Source organism: Mobula birostris, chromosome 16 (genome assembly GCF_030028105.1).
Source record: "Mobula birostris isolate sMobBir1 chromosome 16, sMobBir1.hap1, whole genome shotgun sequence".
Taxonomy (NCBI): Eukaryota; Metazoa; Chordata; class Chondrichthyes; order Myliobatiformes; family Myliobatidae; genus Mobula; species Mobula birostris.
In genome coordinates, this window is record NC_092385.1 from 47,894,581 (window position 1) to 47,918,737 (window position 24,157).

A 24,157-nucleotide genomic window follows, 5' to 3' on the forward strand; every position below is an offset into this window, starting at 1 on the left:
TGCACTTTTAATTGATTTGTTAATTTATAGCAATTTTATTTTTCTGCACTGCATTGCTGCCGCAAAACAACAAATTTCATGGTATACAAGACAGTGACAATATACCTGCTTCTGCCATTCTCTTGCCTACTCTTCCAGTTGATCTAGATTCTGTTGTAACCTCAAACAACTTCTTCACTGCCCACCACACCACTAATTTGGGAGTCATCTGCAAACTTAATAATTATACCACCTAAATGATCCTCCAAATTGTAGGTACAGAAATAAGTTTTTAAAAAAAAATGAGATCACAAGAACACTTCAGTCACTCGTACTTCAAATTAAAATTATTCATGTCTTCTATACTTGCTTATGCTTCAAGTCAGAGTCTGGCACTCAGGCGGTGCTCTGAATTGCTTGTTTACAATCAAAAGGCAAAGCTTAAATGTCCAAACCTTACCTTGTTAATAGGTTAGAAAAAAGAACATGTTCGATTATACTGAGCAACACACACAAAATGCTGGAGGAACTCAGCAGGTCAGGCAACATCTGTATAAATGAAGTTAATGTTTCAGGCTGAGACCCTTCTTCTGGACTGGAGATGAGTGGGAAGATGCCAGAATAAAAAGGTGGGGTAGGGGAAGGAGGATAGCTAGAATGCAATTGGTGAAGCCAAGTGGGTAGGACAAGTAAAGGGCTGGAGAGAAAGGAATCTGATAGGAGAGGAGAGTGGACCATAGGAGAAAGGGAAGGAAGAGACTTGTGGGGGCGGGGGGGAGGGAGATAGGCAGGTGAGAAGAGGCAGGAGGCCAGTGTGCAGAGTGGGGAATAGAAAAAGAGGAAGAAGGAAGATGATATTTTTAAACTGGAAAGAAAAGAAGTCTATATTCATGCCATCAAGTTGAAGGCTAGAGACCGAATACAAGGTGTTGCTTCTCCTGTATATTATACTGTACATTATCAAGTAAAAGGCTTCTCATTTTAGGACACCAAAATCAATAGAAATAGCATTAACTTCCATTTATCCAGCAGCTACTAAATATGATAAATATTCATTTATTAGTAATGGAGAGCTTCCTTAAAAAAGTGTTTAAGAAGCATCCACCCTGCAACTCACTCGCTGAGTAGGTAAAGGAAGCAGATTTCATAGTAACCTTTGAAAGGAAACTGAATATACAGTAGAAAAGGGTAGTAAAATGCATCTAGAGAAAAAGAGTAGGTTTTACAAAAAAAAGGCACAGCACCATGAAGCAAATAGGCTCTGAATGGATCCAGATAGATAAGTTACCTCCAAGGATGAGGCTCAAATGATTTACACATCCCTCTACATCCAAGACAGGGGGTTCCTTTTCCAGCCTGAGGGAGAATGGACATCTGAAAAAAAATTTTAAAGATTTTTAAAAACAGTCAACCCAACAAGCACAGTTAACTAACCATCCATTTAGAATCTGTTCTGTCACAAGTCTGCCAAACCCATGTTTTTATGAATATTTCCAGAGTAGTGGCAAATTTTGAATACGGCAATGAACAAACTCTAGGCAGAAACTACTGTAGACACTTATGCAACACACATCAAAGTTGCTGGTGAACGCAGCAGGCCAGGCAGCATCTCTAGGAAGAGGTACAGTCAACGTTTCAGGCCGAGACCCTTCATCAGGACTAACTGAAGGAAGAGTTAGTAAGAGATTTGAAAGTGAGAGGGGGAGGGGGAGATCCAAAATGATAGGAGAAGACAGGAGGGGGAAGGATGGAGCCAAGAGCTGGACGGGTGATTGGCAAAGGGGATATGAGAGGATCATGGGACAGGAGGCCTAGGGAGAAAGACAAAAGGGGGGGGGGAACCCAGAGGATGGGCAAGGGGTATAGTCAGAGGGACAGAGGGAGAAAAAGGAGAGTGAGAGAAAGAATGTGTGTATAAAAATAAATAACGGATGGGGTACGAGGGGGAGGTGGGGCATTAGCGGAAGTTAGAATAGTAGATGTTCATGCCATCAGGTTGGAGGCTACGCAGATGGAATATAAGGTGTTGTTCCTCCAACCTGAGTGTGGCTTCATCTTTACAGTAGAGGAGGCCATGGATAGACATGTCAGAATGGGAATGGGATGTGGAATTAAAATGTGTGGCCACTGGGAGATCCTGCTTTCTCTGGCAGACAGAGCGTAGGTGTTCAGCAAAGCGGTCTCCCAGTCTGCGTCGGGTCTCGCCAATATATAGAAGGCCACATCGAGAGCACCGGACACAGTATATCATCCCAGCTGACTCACAGGTGAAGTGTCGCCTCACCTGGAAGGACTGTCTGGGGGCCTGAATGGTGGTAAGGGAGGAAGTGTAAGGGCATGTGTTCCTGTTGTTTGTAGACACTTATGCTGACTTAACTGCAAAGAATTCATGTTGGTCCATTCATGGCTACCACATAACGGGATGATTCTTTGGCCCATTGTGTTTCTGAAAATGCTTTCCTATTAGCTCTATTCTTCTGCTCCACTTCCTTCACCCACACTTAACCACGTAATATTCAGTCATCAGTGACAAGCTAGCATGCAAGGTATCAAGACTGATACTTTCATCTGACCCCTCTGTTGAACAGAAATGTAGTCAATATAGCTTGTTAAGAGTTTGCTTGAAAAGCCTGGGATATTAATGTGAAATAATGTTGGAGCAAATCATATTAAATTAATAATATGTCTAGAAATTCTGTTGCATTTTCCCACATCACCTTCAGTTTGAGGATATCTTTCCACATGCTTTAAAAAGAGGCTTGGGCAGGCCTTGTATTTCCGGCTAACACTGCGTTCAAAAGTGACATTTCTTTAAAATTTTAGATGAAAATGATGAATAGTTCCAATTCCCCAGAGTTTAACAAAGTGTACCTGTTATCATCTATTAATATGAAAAAGCTAATGTCAACGCCCAATATGTAAATACTTTGCTCTAACTCGAGTATACTTCCTTTAATATGCTATCATTGCCCTTATATTTAATTACTCAACATAATGCTCACTGAAATACAATTGCATTCTGGAAGTTGTGATGCAGACAATTTTTACGAAAGGTAAAACCAAATGCAAGCAAGATTGGCAAGTTAAAAAGATATTGTCAAGAACAAAGTTTCATGATCCATACATGTTAAAAATTTCCAATAGGTTCCAGCTATCCAACAAATCCTAAACTTTTGATATCTACATAATAGGAGGTTGAAACATGAACCTAGAAATTTGAGCGCACCATAAAGGTTGTGCTAGAATGGCATGGATGTGGTGTGTGGTGTGATATGATATTTGATCGGCTGCCATAAAATTCAGCTGCGACCAACTAAGTGTTGCACATTTTCCATTTGAATACATATCTTTTAGTTATCCTCCCAAGGCTCAGGAGGAAAATGTTGTTACGTACCCCGTAACTGGGTTGCCAAACCAGCAGAAATGGATCACTCAGTTGGAGTCTGGATTACTAGAACTAAGAAAGTTTTATTAAAGAAACAAACAACACAGTACTCTAATCAAAAGGATAATGAATGCAGCAGTTCAGCAATGATAAACATACATGTACACAGAATTAAGAAAACAGGATCAATCAAGCTCTATCGTTGTCTAGGGGTAAATGACCAGTTTCAAAGTAACACAAAGTTCAGTTCAGTTCGCAGTGATCGCTGCCATGGCGGTGGACAGTGGGGGGGAGGGGGGGAGGAGAGAGAGAGCAAAAAACGAATGAATATTCAAGGCTTCCACACACAGACCTCCGCAGTCAGCTTTCGGGCGAGTACTTTGTGATGTCATCTGAGGTCACTGACCGTGACCCCTCCGTTTCCAGACACGATCGTTTCTCTGCGCTGAACCTGGCACCCAAGCAATGGTGGACATACACCAAGTTCCCGCCGATCGTACCTTTCCACCCTGTGCGCTTATGGCCCGGTACTTCCCACTGACTTGTGAGAGACGCACTGCTTCCAGGGTCTTGTTACCTCGGGTGTCGTGTGTGTCCTGCCTTAGCGAACCTGTCCCTTTTTATCCCCCTGCTGGGGTATCGCCTATCCATCACTTCAAACAGTTCAGCGTTCAAAGGGGGGGCCGCTCTAGACAGCTCTCTCCTTCTGTTACTCTCTCTCCCGTCCCTTCATTACACATCTCCAAATGTTGCTCCATTGTTTCCCTTATCTCTCTCTCTCTCTCCTGAAGACTGATGGCAGACCAACTGCTGATCACACAGGACAGCTAACATCTATGTGTATTCCTGTCACACCTCCCCCCTTTAAGGATTTTTACCGGGGGGTAAAAATTACAAACATGAATACATTATTTGATACACACACAAATATACATCATTATCAGCTATTTGGCTAACACAGCGAGTTTGAAGTTGTCAACACCTTGACAGACAGTCATCACATTTTCTGTTCCTTTTATATGTGTTATTAATAATCCCTTAGACCAGGCTCCAACTCAGCAAACTTCATAGTGGCCAAAAACACTGATGAATTGCGATCAATGTAACCTCTCATTTGGTTTTGTCCCGGACCACAATAACAAGGGTCGTCCCATTCCGAGTTAGTTTTCTCTCGCCAGGGCTTAGTAGGAGGGGGAGGGGTAGTAACCGCAGAGTTATTGCAAAACTTCCTACAGTACCCCACCATCTCCAAGAGCCTTCTGAGTGCCCTCTTGTCTGTCGGGGTTGGGAGGTCAGCGATAGCCTGCACTGTAGCTTGCATCGCTGCCAGCTGCCCCTGTGTCACCACAATTCCCAGGTAAGTGACCTTCGTGTGGCCGAATTCATTTTTTTCAAGGTTCACTATCAAGCTGGCTTCAGACAGCCGTATTAAATTGCCAATACACACCTCTGTGTTCGTCAGCCCTTTAGTCACTGAATTACTCATTCTATATGGTTGTTGCTCACTAGGCTGGCCTATTGTAACAGACGCCACCCAACGTCCCAGTTCTTTGCATCGCCTCGGGACAATCAAACACACGGGTGCGAGTCGTTTAATTACTTCTCCTAAAGAGTCGCTTTGTTCGGGGATTAAGGGAGAGACCTTATCAGCAGAGCTGGCCAAAACAATAGCCTTCTCCCATCTGGTTGATACCATACTCATCTTTTCAAAATGGCTTTTTTCTCTTATCGGGGGAACCCTAGCTTCATTGATTTCCACACTAACGCTGACGAGGTTTGTTAGCATATCAAAAGCCTGTGACCGTCTCAGTTCGCGTCGGTCATGATCAATAACATCCTTCCCCCTGGGCAGCCGGTAAACCCCTTTCATGATTCCACCAACTGTTTCCTCCAGCACCGCAAAATGTCCACCGGGGTGTACCTTGTGGGTCAGGTTAAAAACCTCATCCCCATAACTCTTTTGCACCACCCCCCAGTCATCTGCGGGCACGGTACTTGGTCTCCCTTTCTTCCTTAGCACTTCCTCCTCCAAACAATAGCCTACTAGTTCCTTTGTTAAGTCTGTGTCAGAGAGAGCTGTCTCTGCCAAAACCATCAGCCCCTCGTCTCGCTCCTGCGTCTGCACAAATTCTTTCCTGGCTAATGCTACGTCTGTCCCAGCTCCCTCACTGCCTCTTGCCTCATTACACTCCTTCTCTTCACTTTCTACCCCCTTCTCGTACAAAGCTGGCAGAAACGTCTCAGCTAAATTCACCACCGCGGTCCCGTGATGAACCTGTGAGTCCATGGGCGGGGCCTCAATGCTGGTAGGCTGACCTGTCAATCTCACGACTGGGAACACGATTCCCCCGGCGACGTCATTACCGAGCAAGACTTCCACGCCTTTCATCGGTAATTCGGACCTCACCCCTATCGTGACTAGTCCAGAGACCAGGTTGCTTTGTAAGTGTATCTGGTGCAAAGGGACTGTCTCTGTGCCTTCTCCAATACCTTTGACCTTGACCTCCCCAGTCTGGGTCTCTGAGCTAAACTCTAATACACTCTTCAGTATCAGTGACTGACATGCTCCCGTGTCTCTCCAGATCCGCACTGGAACTGGTTTTAAACCCTCCTTTGCCGACACCAATCCGGCCGAGATAAACCTCTCGCGCCCTTCCTGAACTTTGGCAGACCTGTCCTTCCCTAGAGGTTCGTTTACCAGCTCGACTCAGCCAGTCAAAATCGCTGTTTTCCCTTTTCCTGTCTCCTTCTTTGGGGCAAAGCACCTGGACGCAAAGTGTCCGACTTTCCCGCAATTATAACAGACGACACCAGGAGACTTCCTACCAGACTGCTCCCGGTCTACATTATCCTTCTCACTAGTCCCTGGCTTACTTTCTGACTTTTCCGGCGGACTCTCCCCACCGTCCTGACTACCCTTCTGGTAGCCTTTACTCGGGGCAAACTTCATTTTATGCATCAATGCATACTCATCCGCTAACTTAGCAGTTGCAGCTAACGTGGCTGCCTCTTTCTCATCGAGGTAGGGTCTCATATCCTCAGGGACACAACCTTTAAACTGTTCAATCAGGATCAGCTGCAGCAGTCTGTCATAATCCCCCTCTACCCCCTTCGAGGCGCACCAAGGCTCACAATATGTCTGCATCTCACGGGCAAACTCTAAATACGTGCGGTCCCACTGCTTCCTCGCATTCCGGAACCTCTGCCGGTATGCCTCCGGGACCAACTCATAAATCCTGAGGATGGCCTCTTTCACCACCTCATACCTCTGGGCATCTTCCGCGGACAAAGCGGAGTAAGCTTCTTGGGCTTTCCCTTTCAGTACACTCTGAAGTAAAACAGCCCACTTATCCCTCAGCCAGTCCTGACTTGTAGCAACTTTTTCGAAATGGAGAAAGTACCGATCCACGTCGGTATCGTCAAATGGGGGAACCAGCCTAACCTTCTGGGTCACCCGGAACCCTCCACCTTGGTTCGGCACGAGCCCCTGCTCTGCCCTTATCTTTAACTTCTCCAGCTCGAATTCCCTTTCCCTCTGTTTCTCCTCTCACTCCAGCTGTCTCTCTCTCTCTCTCTCCTGCCTTTCTAACTCTTTCTCTTTCTCCCACCTTTCTAACTCTCTCTCCTGCCTTTCTAACTGCTACTCTTCGCGTTCTAACTGCCGTACCCAGAACTCGTGCTCGAGTCTCAGTTTTTCAAGCTGTACCTGTACCGCGTCTCCAGCAGGTTTTTCAATAGACACCACCCCCAGCTCGCCTTGGGGAAACACACCTTTAGATACATAGTGCTCTACGATAGCTCTGTGTATCTCCTCTCTCCTCATTGTCGACTTCCCCTTAGCAAGATTCAACCGTTTGGCCACAGCTACCAATTCCGATTCCTCAGCCTCCATTTCTGCTGTTTGTCTTTTCTTTCTTTTGGGAATTTTGACCCAATCAATTTACTCCGTCCCAAATTTAGCATTCAAAATCCCGGACGAGCCCACACTTATGTTACATACCCCATAACTGGGTTGCCAAACCAGCAGAAATGGATCACTCAGTTGGAGTCTGGATTACTAGAACTAAGAAAGTTTTATTAAAGAAACAAACAACACAGTACTCTAATCAAAAGGATAATGAATGCAACAGTTCAGCAATGATAAACATACATGTACACAGAATTAAGATAACAGGATCAATCAAGCTCTATCGTTGTCTAGGGGTAAATGACCAGTTTCAAAGTAACGCAAAGTTCAGTTCAGTTCGCAGTGATCGCTGCCGTGGCGATGGACAGTGGGGGAGGAGAGGAGAGAGAGAGCAAAAAACGAATGAATATTCAAGGCTTCCACACACAGACCTCCGCAGTCAGCTTTCGGGCGAGTCTTTTGTGATGTCATCTGAGGTCACCGACCGTGACCCCTCCGTTTCCAGACACGGTCGTTTCCCTGCGCTGAACCTGGCACCCAGGCAAGAGTGGACACACACCAAGTTCCCGCCGATCGTACCTTTCCACCCTGTGTGCTTATGGCCCGATACTTCCCACCGACTTGTGAGAGACGCACTGCTTCCAGGGTCTTGTTACCTCGGGTGTCGTGTGTGTCCTGCCTTAGCGAACCTGTCCCTTTTTATCCCTCTGCTGGGGTATCGCCTGTCCATCACTTCAAACAGTTCAGGGTTCAAAGGGGAGGCCGCTCTAGACAGCTCTCTCCTTCTGTTATTCTCTCTCCCGTCCCTTCATTACACATCTCCAAATGCTGCTCCATTGTTTCCCTTATCTCTCTCACTCCTGAAGACTGATGGCAGACCAACTGCTGATCACACAGGACAGCTAACATCTTAATCTATGTGTATTCCTGTCACAATGTAGATGGAACAGGGATTGAGGCCTGACTGGCCCTACATGTGTGGAGTTGGAAAGAAAATCACACCAGCAATGCTGTGCGAGGTTGGGGATGGCGAATGGGTGGCAGTCAATACTCAAGGTAATGTGATCCTTCAAATGAAGCACTAAATATTGCATAACAATTCACTATGCCATGCCGCACAAAGAAAAAACAAATCACTTATCTGAGTGATGCTAAGTGATCCAGAAAGGACTGTACCAATGCTTCTGGAACAAAATATAAATGTTATGCAATTATAGTTGACAATATGATTGAGTTGGTTCCAATCTCCTCTCAGCTTATCTAGGTAGACTTGAAGATTATCTGAGCTGAGAACACAATGGTTGCACCTCAATGCCTGGACTGCTGCGGTTCTGGAAAATGACTTACCGTCACATTCCCTAGTACAGGAACAGCAACAAATACTAGCCTTGTCAGCAATGTTCACATCTCAAAAATAAACGGAGTAGAACCTAATAGCAGGCCGGATACTTATTCTTGCAAATATTAGGTTCAGAGAACTAAACATGAGAAAGCTTGCTAAGAACTGCAAATACATTTGATAGTAAGTGATGAATAATAAATTTGATAACAGCCAACAATCCATACTGGAATGCTCAGTCTTGGCTTAACTCCTTCAACTTTAGGCAAGCTTCCAAATAACTGGCAGAATGTAGAAGGAGTCATAAAATCATAAAGCAGTATAGGCCAGGAATAGGCCCTTGGGCCCATTATGCCCATGCTGACCATCATGCATGTCTATACTATACTATTCTCTCTTTCTTGCATTAACTAGATGTCCCTCTATGCCCTGTTTATTCAAGTACCAGTCAGGATCCCTCTTAAATATTACTGCTCTTGTCTCCACCATTACCTCTGGTAGCTCATTCCAGATACCAACTATTTTTTGTGTGAAAAGTTTACCCCGCAGAACCTTTTTAAAACTCTTCCCTCTTATCTTAAACCTATGTCCGCTAGATTTAGATACCTCTACCCCAAGAAACAGGCACTAGCTATCTACGCTAAGTCTCTCATAAATCTTCATCTTATCACCAGTAAGCCTCTTTCACTCAAGAGAAAACAGACTCAATCTATTCTATCCCTCCTGATAACTTAAGCTCTTCAATCCTAGTAGGATACTTGTTACATTTACATTTCTTTCTAGCTTAATCACATCCTTTCCTTTTTATGGTGACCAGAACTGCACACAGTACTCCAAATGCTACCGAACTAATGTTCTGGCAATAGTAAAATGACATCTCAACACTTACTCTCATATTTTGGCTAAAGTGGGCAAACATGCCGGATTCTTTCTTCATTAACTTGCCTACTTGTTTGTTGAGGGCGCCATGTATTTGTGTTGTGACGAGAGTACACATAAATTAAGATGTTTGCTGGCCTGGGCTAGCAACAATGGCATCAGCAGTTGGTCTGCCACCTGTCTTCAGGGGAAGGAGAGATAAGGAACAATGAAGCAGCATCTGGAGATGTGTAATGAAGGGACGGGAGAGAGAGCTGTCTAGAGCGGCTCCCCCTTTGAACCCTGAACTGTTTGAAGTGATGGACAGGCGATCTGGAGATGTGTAATGAAGGGACGGGAGAGAGAACTGTCTAGAGCGGCTCCCCCTTTGAACCCTAAACTGTTTGAAGTGATGGACAGGCGATATCCCAGCAGGGGAATAAAAAGGGACAGGTTCGCTAAGGCAGGACACACACGACACTCGAGGTAACGAGACCCTGGAAGCGGTGCGCCTCTCACGAGTCAGTGGGAAGCTCTTGGACGGCTGATCGGGGGATCAGCCTTAAACGCACAGGGTGGAAAGGTACGATCAGCGGGAACCCGGTGTGTGTCCACCCTCGCTTGGGTGCCGGGTTCACTGCAGAGGATCGACCGCATCTGGAGGAGGTGTCACAGTCGGTGACCTCAGGTGACATCACAAAGGACCCGCCTGGAAGCTGCTTGTGAGCAATATCGCCGGTCTGTGAGTGGAAGCCGTTTCTGAATGACCAGTCGTTCTCGTTCTCTCTCTCCCTTCCCCCTGCCACGTTGTCCACCGCCATGGCAACGATTACTGCGAACTGAACTAAATCGAACTGGACTTTTGTGTCACTTTGAAATTGGTCATTTACCCCTAGACAACGATAGAGCTTGATTGATGCTGTTATCTTAATTCTGTGCACATGTGTGTTTATCATTGCTGAACTGTTGCATTTATTATCCTTTCGATTACTGTGTTGCTTGTTTCTTTAATAAAACTTTCTTAGTTCTAGTAATCCAGACTCCAACTGAGTGATCCATTTCTGCTGGTTTGGCAACCCAGTTACGGGGTACATAACGTAAGTGGGGTTCTCGTCCACGATTTTGAACGCTAAATTTGGGACGGAGTAAATTGATTGGGTTAAAATTCCCAAAAGAAAGAAAAGACAAACAGCAGAAATGGAGGCTGAGGAATTTATAAAGGCGCCAACCTTGGAGGCATTAGAGGATGCCAGGAAATCGGAATTGGTAGCTGTGGCCAAACGGTTGAATCTTGCTAAGGGGAAGTCGACAATGAGGAGAGAGGAGATACACAGAGCTATCGTAGAGCACTATGTATCAAAAGGTGTGTTTCCTCAAGGCGAGCTGGGGGTGGTGTCTATTGAAAAACCTGCTGGAGACGCGGTACAGGTGCAGCTTGAAAAACTGAGACTCGAGCACGAGTTCCGGGTACGACAGTTGGAGAGAGAAGAGAAAGAGAGAGAGAGAGAGAGAGAGAGAGACAGTTGGAGAGAGAAGAGAAAGAGAGGGACAGACAGTTGGAGAGAGAAGAGAAACAGAGGGAAAGGAAATTTGAATTGGAGAAGTTAAGGTTAAGGGCCGAGCAGGGGCTCGTGCCGAACCAAGGTGGAGGGTTCCGGGCGACCCAGGAGGTTAGGCTGGTTCCCCCATTTGACGATACCGACGTGGATCGGTATTTTCTCCATTTCGAAAAAGTTGCTACAAGTCAGGACTGGTTGAGGAATAAGTGGGTTGTTTTGCTTCAGAGTGTACTTAAAGGGAAAGCCCAAGAAGCTTACTCCGCTTTGTCCGCGGAAGATGCCCAGAGATATGAGGTGGTGAAAGAGGCCATCCTCAGGGTTTATGAGTTGGTCCCGGAGGCATACCGGCAGAGGTTCCGGAATGCGAGGAAGCAGTGGGACCGCACATATTTGGAGTTTGCCCGTGAGATGCAGACATATTGTGAGCGTCGGTGCGCCTCAAAGGGGGTAGAGGGGGATTATGACAGACTGCTACAGCTGATCCTGATTGAGCAGTTTAAAGGTTGTGTCCCTGAGGGTATGAGACCCTACCTCGATGAGAAAGAGGCAGCCACGTTAGCCGCAACTGCTAAGTTAGCGGATGAGTATGCGTTGACGCATAAAATGAAGTTTGCCCCGAGTAAAGGCTACCAGAAAGGTAATCAGGACGGCGGGGAGAGTCCGCCGGAAAAGTCAGAAAGTAAGCCGGGGAGTAGTGAGAAGGATAAGGTAGACCGGGAGCAGTCTGGCAGGAAGTCTCCTGGTGTCGTCTGTTATAATTGCGGGAAAGTCGGATACTTTGCGTCCAGGTGCTTTGCCCCAAGGAAGGAGACGGGGAAAGGAAAAACGGGGGTTCCGAATGGCTGTATCGAGCTGTTAAGCGAACCGCTAGGGAAGAACAGGTCTGCCAAAGTTCAGGAAGGGCGCGAGGGGTTTATCTCGGCCGGATTGGTGTCAGTGAAGGAGGGGTTAAAACCAGTTCCAGTGCAGTTCTGGAGAGACACGGGAGCATATCTGTCACTAATACTGAAGAGTGTATTAGAGTTTAGCTCAGAGACCCAGACTGGAGAGGTGAAGGTCAAAGGTGTTGGTGGAGGGACAGAGTCAGTCCCTTTGCACCAGATACACTTACAAAGCAACCTGGTCTCTGGACTAGTCACGATCAGGGTGAGGTCCGAATTACCGATGAAAGGCGTGGAAGTCTTGCTCGGTAATGACATCGCCGGGGGGAATCATGTTCCCAGTCGTGAGATTGACAGGTCAGCCTGCCAGCAGTGAGGCCCCGCCCATGGACTCACAGGTCCATCATGGGGCTGCGGTGGTAAAGTTAGCTGCGGTGGTAAATTTAGCTGAAACTGTTCTGCCAACCTTGTATGAGACAGGGGTAGAAAATGAAAAGAAGGAGTGTAGTGAGACAAGAGGTAGTGAGGGAGCTGGGACAGACATAGCAGTAGCCAGGAAAGAATATGTGCAGATGCGGGAGCGAGACGAGGGGCTGATGGTTTCGGCAGAGACAGCTCTCTCTGACACAGCTTTAACAAGGGAACTAGTAGGCTATTGTGCGGAGGAGGAAGTGCTAAGGAAGCAAGGGAGACCAAGTACCGTGCCTGCAGATGAGGAGTGGGGGGTGGTGCAAAAGAGTTATGGGGATGAGGTTTTTAACATGGCCCACAAGGTGCCTCCCGGTGGACATTTTGCAGTGCTGGAGGAAACAGTTGGTGGAATCCTGAAAGAGGTTTACCGGCTGCCCAGGGGGAAGAATGTTATTGATCATGACCGATGCGAACTGAGACGGTCACAGGCTTTTGATATGCTAACAAACCTAGTCAGTGTTAGCGTGGAAATCAATGAAGCTAGGGGCCCCCTGCTAAGAGAAAAAAACCATTTTGAAAAGATGAGTATGGGATCGATCAGATGGGAGAAGGCTATTGTTTTGGCCAGGTCTACTGATAAGGTCTCACCCTTACTCCCCGAACAAAGCGGCTCTTTAGAAGAAGTAATTAAACGACTCGCACCCGTGTGTTTGATTGTCCCGAGGCAATGCAAAGAACTGGGACTGGGGGTGTCTGTTACAATAGGCCAGCCTAGTGAGCAACAACCATATAGAATGAGTAATTCAGTGACTAAAGGGCTGATGAACACAGAGGTGTGTATTGGCAATTTAATATGGCTGTCTGAAGCCAGCTTGATAGTGAACCTTGAAAAAAATGAGTTCGGCCACACGAAGGTCACTTACCTGGGAATTGTGGTGACACAGGGGCAGCTGGCAGCGATGCAAGCTACAGTGCAGGCTATCGCTGACCTCCCAACCCCGACAGACAAGAGGGCCCTCAGAAGGCTCTTGGAGATGGTGGGGTACTGTAGGAAGTTTTGCAATAACTCTGCGGTCACTACCCCTCCCCCTCCTACTAAGCCCTGGCGAGAGAAAACTAACTCGGAATGGGACGACCCTTGTTATTGTGGTCCGGGACAAAACCAAATGAGAGGTTACATTGATCGCAATTCATCAGTGTTTTTGGCCACTATGAAGTTTGCTGAGTTGGAGCCTGGTCTAAGGGATTATTAATAACACATATAAAAGGAACAGAAAATGTGATGACTGTCTGTCAAGGTGTTGACAACTTCAAACTCGCTGTGTTAGCCAAATAGCTGATAAAGATGTATATCTGTGTGTGTATCAAATAATGTATTCATGTTTGTAATTTTTACCTCCCGGTAAAAATCCTTAAAGGGGGGAAGTGTGATGAGAGTACACATAAATTAAGATGTTTGCTGGCCTGGGCTAGCAACAGTGGCATCAGCAGTTGGTCTGCCACCTGTCCTCAGGGGAAGGAGAGATAAGGAACAATGAAGCAGCATCTGGAGATGTGTAATGAAGGGATGGGAGAGAGAGCTGTCTAGAGGGGCTCCCCCTTTGAACCCTGAACTATTTGAAGTGATGGACAGGTGATCTGGAGATGTGTAATGAAGGGATGGGAGAGAGAACTGTCTAGAGCGGCTCCCCCTTTGAACCCTGAACTGTTTGAAGTGATGGACAGGCGATACCCCAGCAGGGGGATAAAAAGGGACAGGTTCGCTAAGGCAGGACACACACGACACTCGAGGTAATGAGACCCTGGAAGCGGTGCGCCTCTCACGAGTCGGTGGGAAGCTCTTGGACGGCTGATCGGGGGATCAGCCTTAAACGCACAGGGTGGAAAGGTACGATCAGCGGGAACCCGGTGCGTGTCCACCCTCGCTTGGGTGCCGGGTTCACTGCAGAGGATTGACCGCATCTGGAGGAGGGGTCACAGTCGGTGACCTCAGGTGACATCACAAAGGACCCGCCCAGAAGCTGCTTGTGAGCAATATCGCCGGTCTGTGAGTGGAAGCCGTTTCTGAATGACCAGTCGTTCTCGTTCTCTCTCTCCCTCCCCCCCCCAACGTTGTCCACCGCCATGGCAACGATTACTGCGAACTGAACTAAATCGAACTGGACTTTTGTGTCACTTTGAAATTGGTCATTTACCCCTAGACAACGATAGAGCTTGATTGATGCTGTTATCTTAATTCTGTGCACATGTGTGTTTATCATTGCTGAACTGTTGCATTTATTATCCTTTCGATTACTGTGTTGCTTGTTTCTTTAATAAAACTTTCTTAGTTCTAGTAATCCAGACTCCAACTGAGTGATCTATTTCTGCTGGTTTGGCAACCCAGTTACGGGGTATGTAACAGTGTCCCTAGCTTGTCTCAGTCCAGTAACACTTCTAAGAGCCATTATGGCCTGTCCTGGTTTAAATTCCCAGAATACACCACCCTGTACATGTGTGGTTAAATCCCATCAGCCATTGTCTTGCCCACTTTCCCAGTTCATCTAGATCTGGTTGTAAGCTTCAACATCTTTTTCCATTATACCATCAATTTTGGTGTCATCTGCAAGACTGTTAATCTCACCAGCTATATTCTCATCCAAATTAATATACATGACATACAGCAGGAGTCCTATTGCACCCCACTGGCCACAGGTCTCCAATCTAAAAAGCAACTCTCAGCCAACACTCCCTGACTCCTGCCACTAAGCTAATTTTATATCCACTTGACTAGTGCACCCTGGATTCCATGTGATCTAACATTCTCGACCAGCCTGTAACATTCGACCTTGTCAAGGGCCTTGCTAGAGGCTTCTGTCTCTTTTTTTTTAGCGTTTAAGTGAAGTCCAACTTTATTGCACTCATTTTCCACTTTTGTCAGTAGCTGCTGTGCTTCCTCCATCTGGTCAGAGAGCAGGACTATGTCATCTGTAAAATCGAGATCTGTGAGTGTAACTGGTCTGACCCTTTTGGTTCGCCCTGGTTTCATGGTAAAACCAAGCTTGTCATGATCTTTGGTAGTTTGTCGCAGAGCGTGATCAAGGACGATTATAAAGATGTAGGGTGCCAGAGTGTCTCCTTGCAGCACATCAGCTAGGAGCTCGAACACTGCTGTTTCTCCGGCTGCTGATACAACTTTCGCCATGGTTTTGGTATAGCTGGACTCTATTGCTGTCAGTAGACGGTCTGGCACTCCGTAAGCTTTCAGGATCTTCAGCATTTTACCTCGGTGAATGGAGTCAAAAGCTTTGCGAAAATCGATGTAAGTAAGCACGGCTGGTAGGTTGTTCTTCGTGACTTCCTTGATGATTCTACGGAGAGTAAGTATTTGCATTACTGTTGTGCGCTTCTGCCAAAAACCATTCTGACTGAATCTTAGCTTAGGGTCAATGGTGGTGCGAATCCTGTTCAAGATCATCTGACTGTATAGCTTTGCTAAGATGCAGGTCAAGCTGATACCGCGGTAGTTATCTGTCTTCGCGAGGGATCCAGACTTGGGGACTGGGATAATGTTTGAGAGTGACCACTGTTCTGGTTTGTCGCCTTTCATCAGAGCAGTATTACATATGTCCAGCAAGATGTCGTCCAGGTCGCAGTTCTTCAGGACATCCGGTGGTATCCCATCTGGTCCAGCGCTCCTGCCCTGTTTGAGTGCATATTTGGCCTTCTTCAGTTCCTCAGTGGTAAACATTAAAAAGGCAGAGTACATGGCGTTTAATTGTGACGAAGGTGCTCTCAAGACCGTAAAGAATGATACCATTAGAAAGTCTTTGACTACAAGTACATCGGGTCAAGAATGATGAGTTCGGAGAAGGACATAAAGATATGGAAGGTGCTGGCGTGAAGGGCTATGAACAACATGAAGGAAACCTGGAAATCGAACCTGACCAGAGGGCTTAAAAAGAGGATTTTCAAAGCAGTCATAGAGTCCATTCTCATGTACAGATACGAGTCATGGACACCCATCAAGACGATGCGAAAGTCTCTAGATGGTTGCTATACACGAATGCTCCAGATGACTCTTGAGGTGAGTTGGTAACAGCACACGGCCAACGGTGAGCTCTATAGCAACCTACCGATGCTCTCCACTAAAATCGAGGTGAGAAGACTGCAACTAGCGGGGCACTGTCTATGCCACCCCGAGCTACCTGCCAGCCTAGTCATCATATGGGAGCCCAAGCATGTGAGGATAAACCCTATGGTCAACACGCTCCTAGAAGACAGCGGCACGGCTAATGTAGATGAACTGAACACACTGATGAGGGAGAGGGAGAAGTGTAGAGTCCGTCATCGTGCCCGACACCGGCCCCGTAGGCCTGAGTCGACATAGAAGTAATAGTCTGTCTCTAAACTTCCACACTGCTTGTCAGACATCCAGCAACGAATGAACTAAAATCTTACCAAACAAAGTACTGGAGAACAAGTCCAGTGGAAACTTTCCTCATCAGTTTCTAGTCCACTAATTCCATCATTCTCTCTTACAACTGGATCCGAAACTCTCAGTGGCCGCCGCCCCCACCTTCACCATTCCCCATTCCCATTCCCCTCTCTCACCTTATCTCTTTACCTGCCCAACACCTCCCTCCAGTGCTCCTCACCATTCCTTTACTTCTATGGCCTTCCGTCCTGTCCTATCAGATTCCCTTTTTCCAATCAACATCCCAGCTCTTTACTTCACCCCCCCCCACCCAGTTTCATCTATCAACTACTACCTTGTACTGCTTCCCTTCCGCACCGCCCCCCACCCTACCTCCTTACTCTGAGGTCGCATCTCTTTTTTCCAGTCCTGATGAAGGGTCACGGCCCAAAACGTTGGCTATTTCCTCTTTTCCATAGATGCTGTATGGCTTGCTGAATTCCTCCAGCATTTTGTGTGTATTACTTTGATATCCAATATCTGCAGTTTTTCTCTTGTTTGCCTTCCCATAGTTGAGGTAAACATTCTTTTGACTGATACTTGAGAGAGTCAGCCCGCAAAGTTAGGGTCATAAGGCAAATCCAGCATTGGTACAGATTCCTCGGATGTCAACAATTATACTTACTGTAAATCTAACTATTTCTGTTTCAAATGTGTTTCTGTTTGTTCAGCAGAGCATGTTAGTGTAAGTTAAAAGGTTGGCACAACATCATGGGCTGAAAGGCCTGTAGTGTGCTGCAGTGTTCTATGAAACTGAACCAACCTATCTGTATCATAATTGCAGGTAATGTGTTTCAGGTCACAACCCTACCCCTACAGCATCATTAAGCTTGGCTACTTTTAATTCTAAATCACTGACCATGCTTCAGCTCACCTGCTGCTGAAATCTTCATCCTCATCATCCTGTCTTGAGTGTTGCAATGGCATCCTGACTGGCCTCTCATTATGAAATCCGATGAACAACCTGCTCTGATTTATGAGTGTCTGGGCCATTCTTCCATCTCCAACAATCATTCCCCTCTTTATGGCAGTTTTTCATACAACCACTATCTATCACTGTCCTTTTACCCCTTTCTTTCCCACCATCCAGTGACCAAAAGAGTCCTAAGTCTGCAGCAGTTTAGTTGCACTTCCAATGCAGTGCTCTGCATTTGGAGAACCCAAACACCGACAACTTCACAGAATACCTGCCTTTACTTTGCAAGAGCAACCACAAGCTTTCGGTTGCATTTTAATTCTCTATCCCACTTGGGTCTGAGCAAATTTACACAGAGCATCAAATTAGTCTAGCTACATACTTCAATTAATTTCTCTGATTAACATTGCTGGAATTCCTGAAAGAAATGTTTTATGAAAATTCAACTGTAAAATGTAATAAGCTGAGCAGCATTCATAGAATTGCAGTAATATTAGTTTTGGCTTTAGAAAATCTTGAAAATTTCTAACATTACACAATATTTTGTGTGAGATTACATGAAACATGCTCTGCTAAACAAGCAAACACATTTGAAACAAAAATATTTAGACTTAAGTATAATCATTGAAAGGATACCGACATCTCAGGAGGCTGTACCTATGCTGGATTTGCCTCATGACCCCTAATACTGGGGCTGACTCCTTCAAGTATCAGCCAAAAGAATGTTTACCTCAACTATGGGAAGGCAAATGAGAAAAACTGCAGATGCTAGAAATCAAAGTAATGCACACAAAATGCTGGAGAAATTCAGAAGGTCAGGCAGCATCTATGGAAAAGAGGAAATAGTCAATGTTTTGGGTTGAGGCCCTTCATCAGGACTGGAAAAAAGAGATGAGAAGTCAGAGTAAGGTGGTGGGAGGAGGGGAGGAAGTAGTACAAGGTAGTAGTTGATAGGTGAACTGGGAAAGGAGGAGGGGTGGAGTAAAGAGCTAGGATGTTGATGGGTGAAAGAGATAAAGGATTGGAGAAGGGGAATCTGATAGGAAAGGACAGGCCATGGAAGAAAAGTAATGGGGAGGAGCACCAGAGGTAAGTGTTGGACAGGTAAGGAGATAAGCTGACGGAGGGAAATAGGAATGGGGAATGGTGAAGTAGGGAGGAACAATTATGGGAAGTTTGAGAAATCAATGTTCTTGCTATCAGGTTGGAGGCTACGCAGATGGAACATAAGGTGTTGCTCCTCCACACTGAGTGTGGCCTCTTCGCAGTGGTAGAGGAGGCCATGAACTGATATGTCAGAATGGGAATGGTTAGTTGAATTGAAATGGGTGGCCACTGGGAGATTCTGAATTTTCTGGCAGATGGAGATGTAGGTGCTCGGTGCAGCAGTCTCACAATCTACCAATACACAGGAAACTTCACCTGGAGCACTAGATACAGTAGATAACCACAACAGACTCACAGATGAACTGTTGCCTCAGCTGGAAGGAGTATTTGGGGACCTGAATGGTAATGAGCAAATTGGTGTAGGGGCAGGTGTGGTGCTTGTTCAGCTTGCAAGGATAAGTACCAGGAGGGAGATCAGTTGGGAATGGAACAAATGGACAAGGAAGTCATGTAGGGAGAGATCCTTGTGGAAAGTGGAAAGTGGGAGGGAGGGAAAATTATATTTGGTGGTGGGATCCCACTGGAGATCTTGGAAGTTTTGAAGAATTATGTGCTGGACATGGAGGCTGATGGGGTGGTAGGTGAGTACAAGAGGACCCCTATCCCCAGTGGGGTGGCGGAAAGATGGGGTGAGGGCAGATGTGCGCAAAATGAAAGAGATATGGGTGAAGGCAACGTTGACAGCAGTGGAAGGAAAGCCCTTGCTTTGAAGAAGGAGGACATCTCAATAGTTCTGGAAACTTCTATAGGACAGCAAAGAGGTTACTGTTATGAATGTGTTTTCTTATTTGAAATTAGAAGAAACAGGTTGAGATAACTGTATTCAATAATAAAAGAAGGCAATTCATAAATAACTACTTTTCCTCTGTTACTGTTTTCATATTTTCAGATTGAGTTATTATGTTGTTCAATTTGGAAATATCAGGATCCAAAGCTTAGTTCTTTGCTTCCTGCCATTGATAATGACCTTTCTTTATGTGTTTAATATTTTCAAATCTTCTTTTCTAGTTTCCAACAATTACAGTTATTCTGTTTTTGAAATTTCTATTCAGCCTTGTATTTGCTTATGTTGGAGAAAACAAATGTTTTAAACTATATTTAAAAATATCTTGGCATCCATCCTGCAAATCCCAGAATCTTGGATGTTTCAGAGGTCATCCATCAGATGAATAGTGTGTCTATTGTCTATAAAACTGTAACCCTTTGGTTCAGTAGTTATAGTGAGATATGACTGTCTAGGTGCAGATGCAGGAGACTTAGGTCCCATACCACCAAGTTCAGGAGCAGTTGGTGCCTGCAATCATTAGACTTCTGGATGGGCTCACCTTAGGCGGAATATACTCCGCAGTATACCTTGCACTCACCTTGGGGACTCTACAGTTCATGTTCCCAGTGTTTTTTGTTTACTTCCTTTTTAACCATGTGTGAGATTTGATTGGTGCGCTTCTGGGCTGGACTATCTCTGCACTGTGGTCTCCGGCCATCAGAGCGGTGCTGAGGATGACCATCAGCACAGCACTGAGGACTCACTTTTGAAGATTCTATGGTTAATGTTATTGGTTTACTTTTTATTGTTTGCACAATTTGTCCTTTTCTCCCCAAACATCTGGTCTTATACGGGGATTTTCTTTGAACAGGTTTATTGTGTTTCTTTGTCTTGCGGCTCCCCGCAAGAAGACGAATCTCAACATTGTACATATACTTTAATAATAAATTTATTTTGATCTTAAAGTATAATCAGTGGTTAATGATCAGCATGGGTGTGATGGGCTGAATAGCCTTTCTATGTAGACAACTAATTCTCATTGGCACCAAATCAGAGAGCATGATGCTGTAATTTGAACCTAATTTTTTAAAACAATTATCAATGCATTTGTGCTTTAAAGTAGCTTACAGCATATCATCACTAGGTATTTCAAAGTCAATAGACAAAAACAGAAAATGCTGGAATAACTCAATATGTCAGGCAACATTGGTGGAAAAGGAAACTGCTAACATTTCATGTCACATTATTTAGTTTTTAGATTTCTGTGGTGAAATGTGTGTTTATTTCTTTTAAGTTGAAAATAAAGATAAGCAGATTAAGCTGAATATTTTTCTGAAAAAAACAAGTATATTATAAAGTTAAATTTTTATGATTATGATGGCTGTTCAAGCAATAATAATGATTTAGTGTGAATTAAAAACTCATTCCTGCTTACCCAGTAAAATACAATATTCTTAGGAATTTGACAGGAATACTTAGTAAGCACCCCTGATTTCTGACCAGTCACTGATTCCCTGGAATTGCCCACATTAGGGTATTGCTGAGGCCAAGGTAACAATTAGGAAAGTGAACATCCCCAATGATTATCGAAAATATATATGCTTCTGCAAATTATTTCCCTGCCATTTATATTTAGTATTGGTAGCTTCCAGGAAGTTGGTGATGCGCTTAGTTGCAGCAGGCACTTCGGATCCAATCATAGGGGCAACTGATCATCTTGTTCATTTTTTTTACAACCACAAGTCACTGCTGGACACTATGAATATCAAGTACTGCAGGCCTACCCCATCAGAGAATTGCTCAATAGAAATTGAACTGGACATATTGTGTATTGTTGTGTGGTCACATGGACTGTGCCAAGACAGTGTGTGATCCAACAAATGGAGCCAGTGATTGTTGTGGACTTTTTATTGGGATCGCAATACCCTGTTGGACATTGCGATTGTAGATTACTGCAAGTTCAGTTCACTGGTTTATTGCCAAAATTGATGGCGGGGGAGTTCTATTGGCTTGGTTGTGGTGAAGACTATGCCCTCATCCATGGAGCCACCTTGGGTGCAGCAGCCTGTTGTAGCCACCCATGGGAGGGAGCAGGGAACTCTTCTGGGTGCACTGAAATCCATGCTGGGTTGGGGGGGGCTAAACCCCTCTCAAAGGCACTGCCTTTGATGTTTGCTCAGTGGAAGTATAAGTTGCACCATGAAATTCTACAGTCCCGCCACTCAGGGACTTGGGCTGTATTTGTTTTTCTTTGTGGCAGTATACATTTCTGAAATCAAAACCCTATGTGCTATATGTTATGCGCAGTGTGCTGTGCGCTGTTGGTAATGTGTTTTACGCCTTGGCTCCAAAGGAATGCTATTTCAGTTGCTTATATTCATCTATGGTTGAATGATAATTGAACTTGAACTTAATTTGAATTTGATCTAGGCACTGTAGAAAACATATTTTATCAAACTCAGTTATAAATATGTAGGTATTTTAGTGCCTAGGGTAAACAATTACATTCGTGTCCCTTTCCAATTGCGCTCAATAGTTGGTCAACTTAAAAATTAGATCCAAATACAGTTGCTTTTTGGAAAATCACTGCACTGCATCGTTGGGCTGTTTTCAGAGCTTGTGTGTTTAATCTTATAAATTATCAATTCAATTAATCTGGTTATGTCCCATTTGTACTTCATTAAATATTTATATTGTATTAAAAATCCAGTGGCAGACTTTTGAAAAGCAAAAAAAACAAAATAATGTAAAAAATGCACAATTGCTTTGGAATTCCATTGAGGTTGGGAGGAGACATGTGTTTTCATCTTTTACTGAGCGGACAGTGGAATTTGCCTGTGGTCATTGGACTAGTCCCATGGACATTTGGATTATTTCAATGTGGTATTTTCAAAGGAATGTTGAAACCATAGCTCCCATTTTGTTTCAAAAGACGTTTTTTGATCAGTGGTTGCTGGTGATGTGTTGCTAATGGAAGAAATCCAGTTCATTATAGGTGTTGAAACTTGTGACTGATATACATCATGTTAGTGGATTAATATTAGCAATCACAACTTAAGAAATGCCAGATTTTCATGATAAGTCTCCTTAAGGCACTGTAAGTATGTTAATATTAATATTGGCTTTCAGCACTGGAGTCAGCACTGTCCTTTAATTATCTGCACTGAGTGGCCACTTCACTAGGTTCACCTGTACACATGTTCATTAATGCAGGTATCTAATCAGCCAACCATGTGGCAGCAACCCAATACATAAAAGCATGCAGACATAGTGAAAGAGTTCAGTTGTAGTTCAGACCAAATATCAGAATTGGGAAGAAATAGGACTTTGACCACAGAATACTTGTTGGTACCAGTCAGGGTGGATTGAGCATCTCAGAAATTGCCGACCTCCTGGGATTTTCATGTGCACCAGTCTCTAGAGTTTACAGAGTTGTGAAAATCAGTAAGCAGCAGCTGTGGGCAGAAATGTCTTGTTGGTGAGAGAAGTCAGACTGGTTCAAACTGACAGGAAGGTGACAGTAACTCAAGTAACTTCACATTACAACATTGATGTTCAGAAGATCCTCTCTGAGTGTCTGGCGTGTTGAACCTGAAAGTGGATGGGCTTCAGCAGCAGAAGACCACAAACATAGACACAGTGGCAACTTTATTAGGTACAGGAGATTCCTAATCAAGTGGCCACTGAGTGTGTAATCATGGATTAAAGATAGTTCTACCAGGAGAAAAAGACAACATTTTTCATCCTTTCTAGTGAATACAGATTAAACTGAAACTCAGTTGTACTTTTGCCAAAGTGCTGTCATGTGTGAAATGTTAGATACTCTCATCTCTAAGCTTACTAATTTTCAATATCTTGCTTTCAGGCTATTCTCTCTTCATACACGCATTTGGCGATGTTTCCCAGTCAATTGCATATTAAGAATGAACATTACCGAGAACAATGTGCTGATCAAAAAAAAAGAGATGACTGCATTGAAATAGCTAGGTGATCCCTGGAACGTGCGCAGCTGTATCTGGTTACAGGGTTAGAAATGGTGGGTGCAACACTCACAACATGCTGGAGGAACTCAGCAGGTCGGGCCCAAAACATCGACCGATCTTTTCCACGGTTGCTGCCCAGCCTGCTGAGTTTCTCCAGCGTGATGTGAGTCTTGCTTTGACCCCAGCATCTGCAGATTATTTTGTGTTTAGAAATGGTGGGTGCCTGTTCTCCAAGCTGTGGGGCAGGTTGTCAGCTTGTGTTGGCCTCGTAGAGTGTGGATTTTTTTCTGCTCCCCTTTGTACATTGACAGCTGCACCATTTACTCTACTTCAACTATGGCAAATGTAGAAAAGTCTGTGGATTCAATCATTCTTCTGGCTCCATAACACGTGTACTCATGTTGAAATGGTGAACACATGGCTGCTTATTTCGAGCTGATGTTTTGACATGGCTAAATGTGTACAATATGACCAATGAGTCCTGTCAAAAATGATCAGTTTGAAATTCCTGTACATGCTCTTGAGATTTCTGAAGCTTAAACTCTGGAAG

General features: G+C 44.8%; 1 protein-coding gene across 1 annotated transcript in view; it reads right to left on the reverse strand.

The window, feature by feature from the left end:
- lmcd1 (LIM and cysteine-rich domains 1) overlaps positions 1 to 24,157 on the reverse strand; it is a 78,510-nt gene that overhangs the window by 46,059 nt on the left and 8,294 nt on the right. Inside the window, exon 2 of the mRNA XM_072280620.1 lies at positions 1,268 to 1,353. Within this exon, the coding sequence (XP_072136721.1) occupies positions 1,268 to 1,353 (86 nt within the window). The remainder of the gene's footprint in view (positions 1 to 1,267; positions 1,354 to 24,157) is intronic.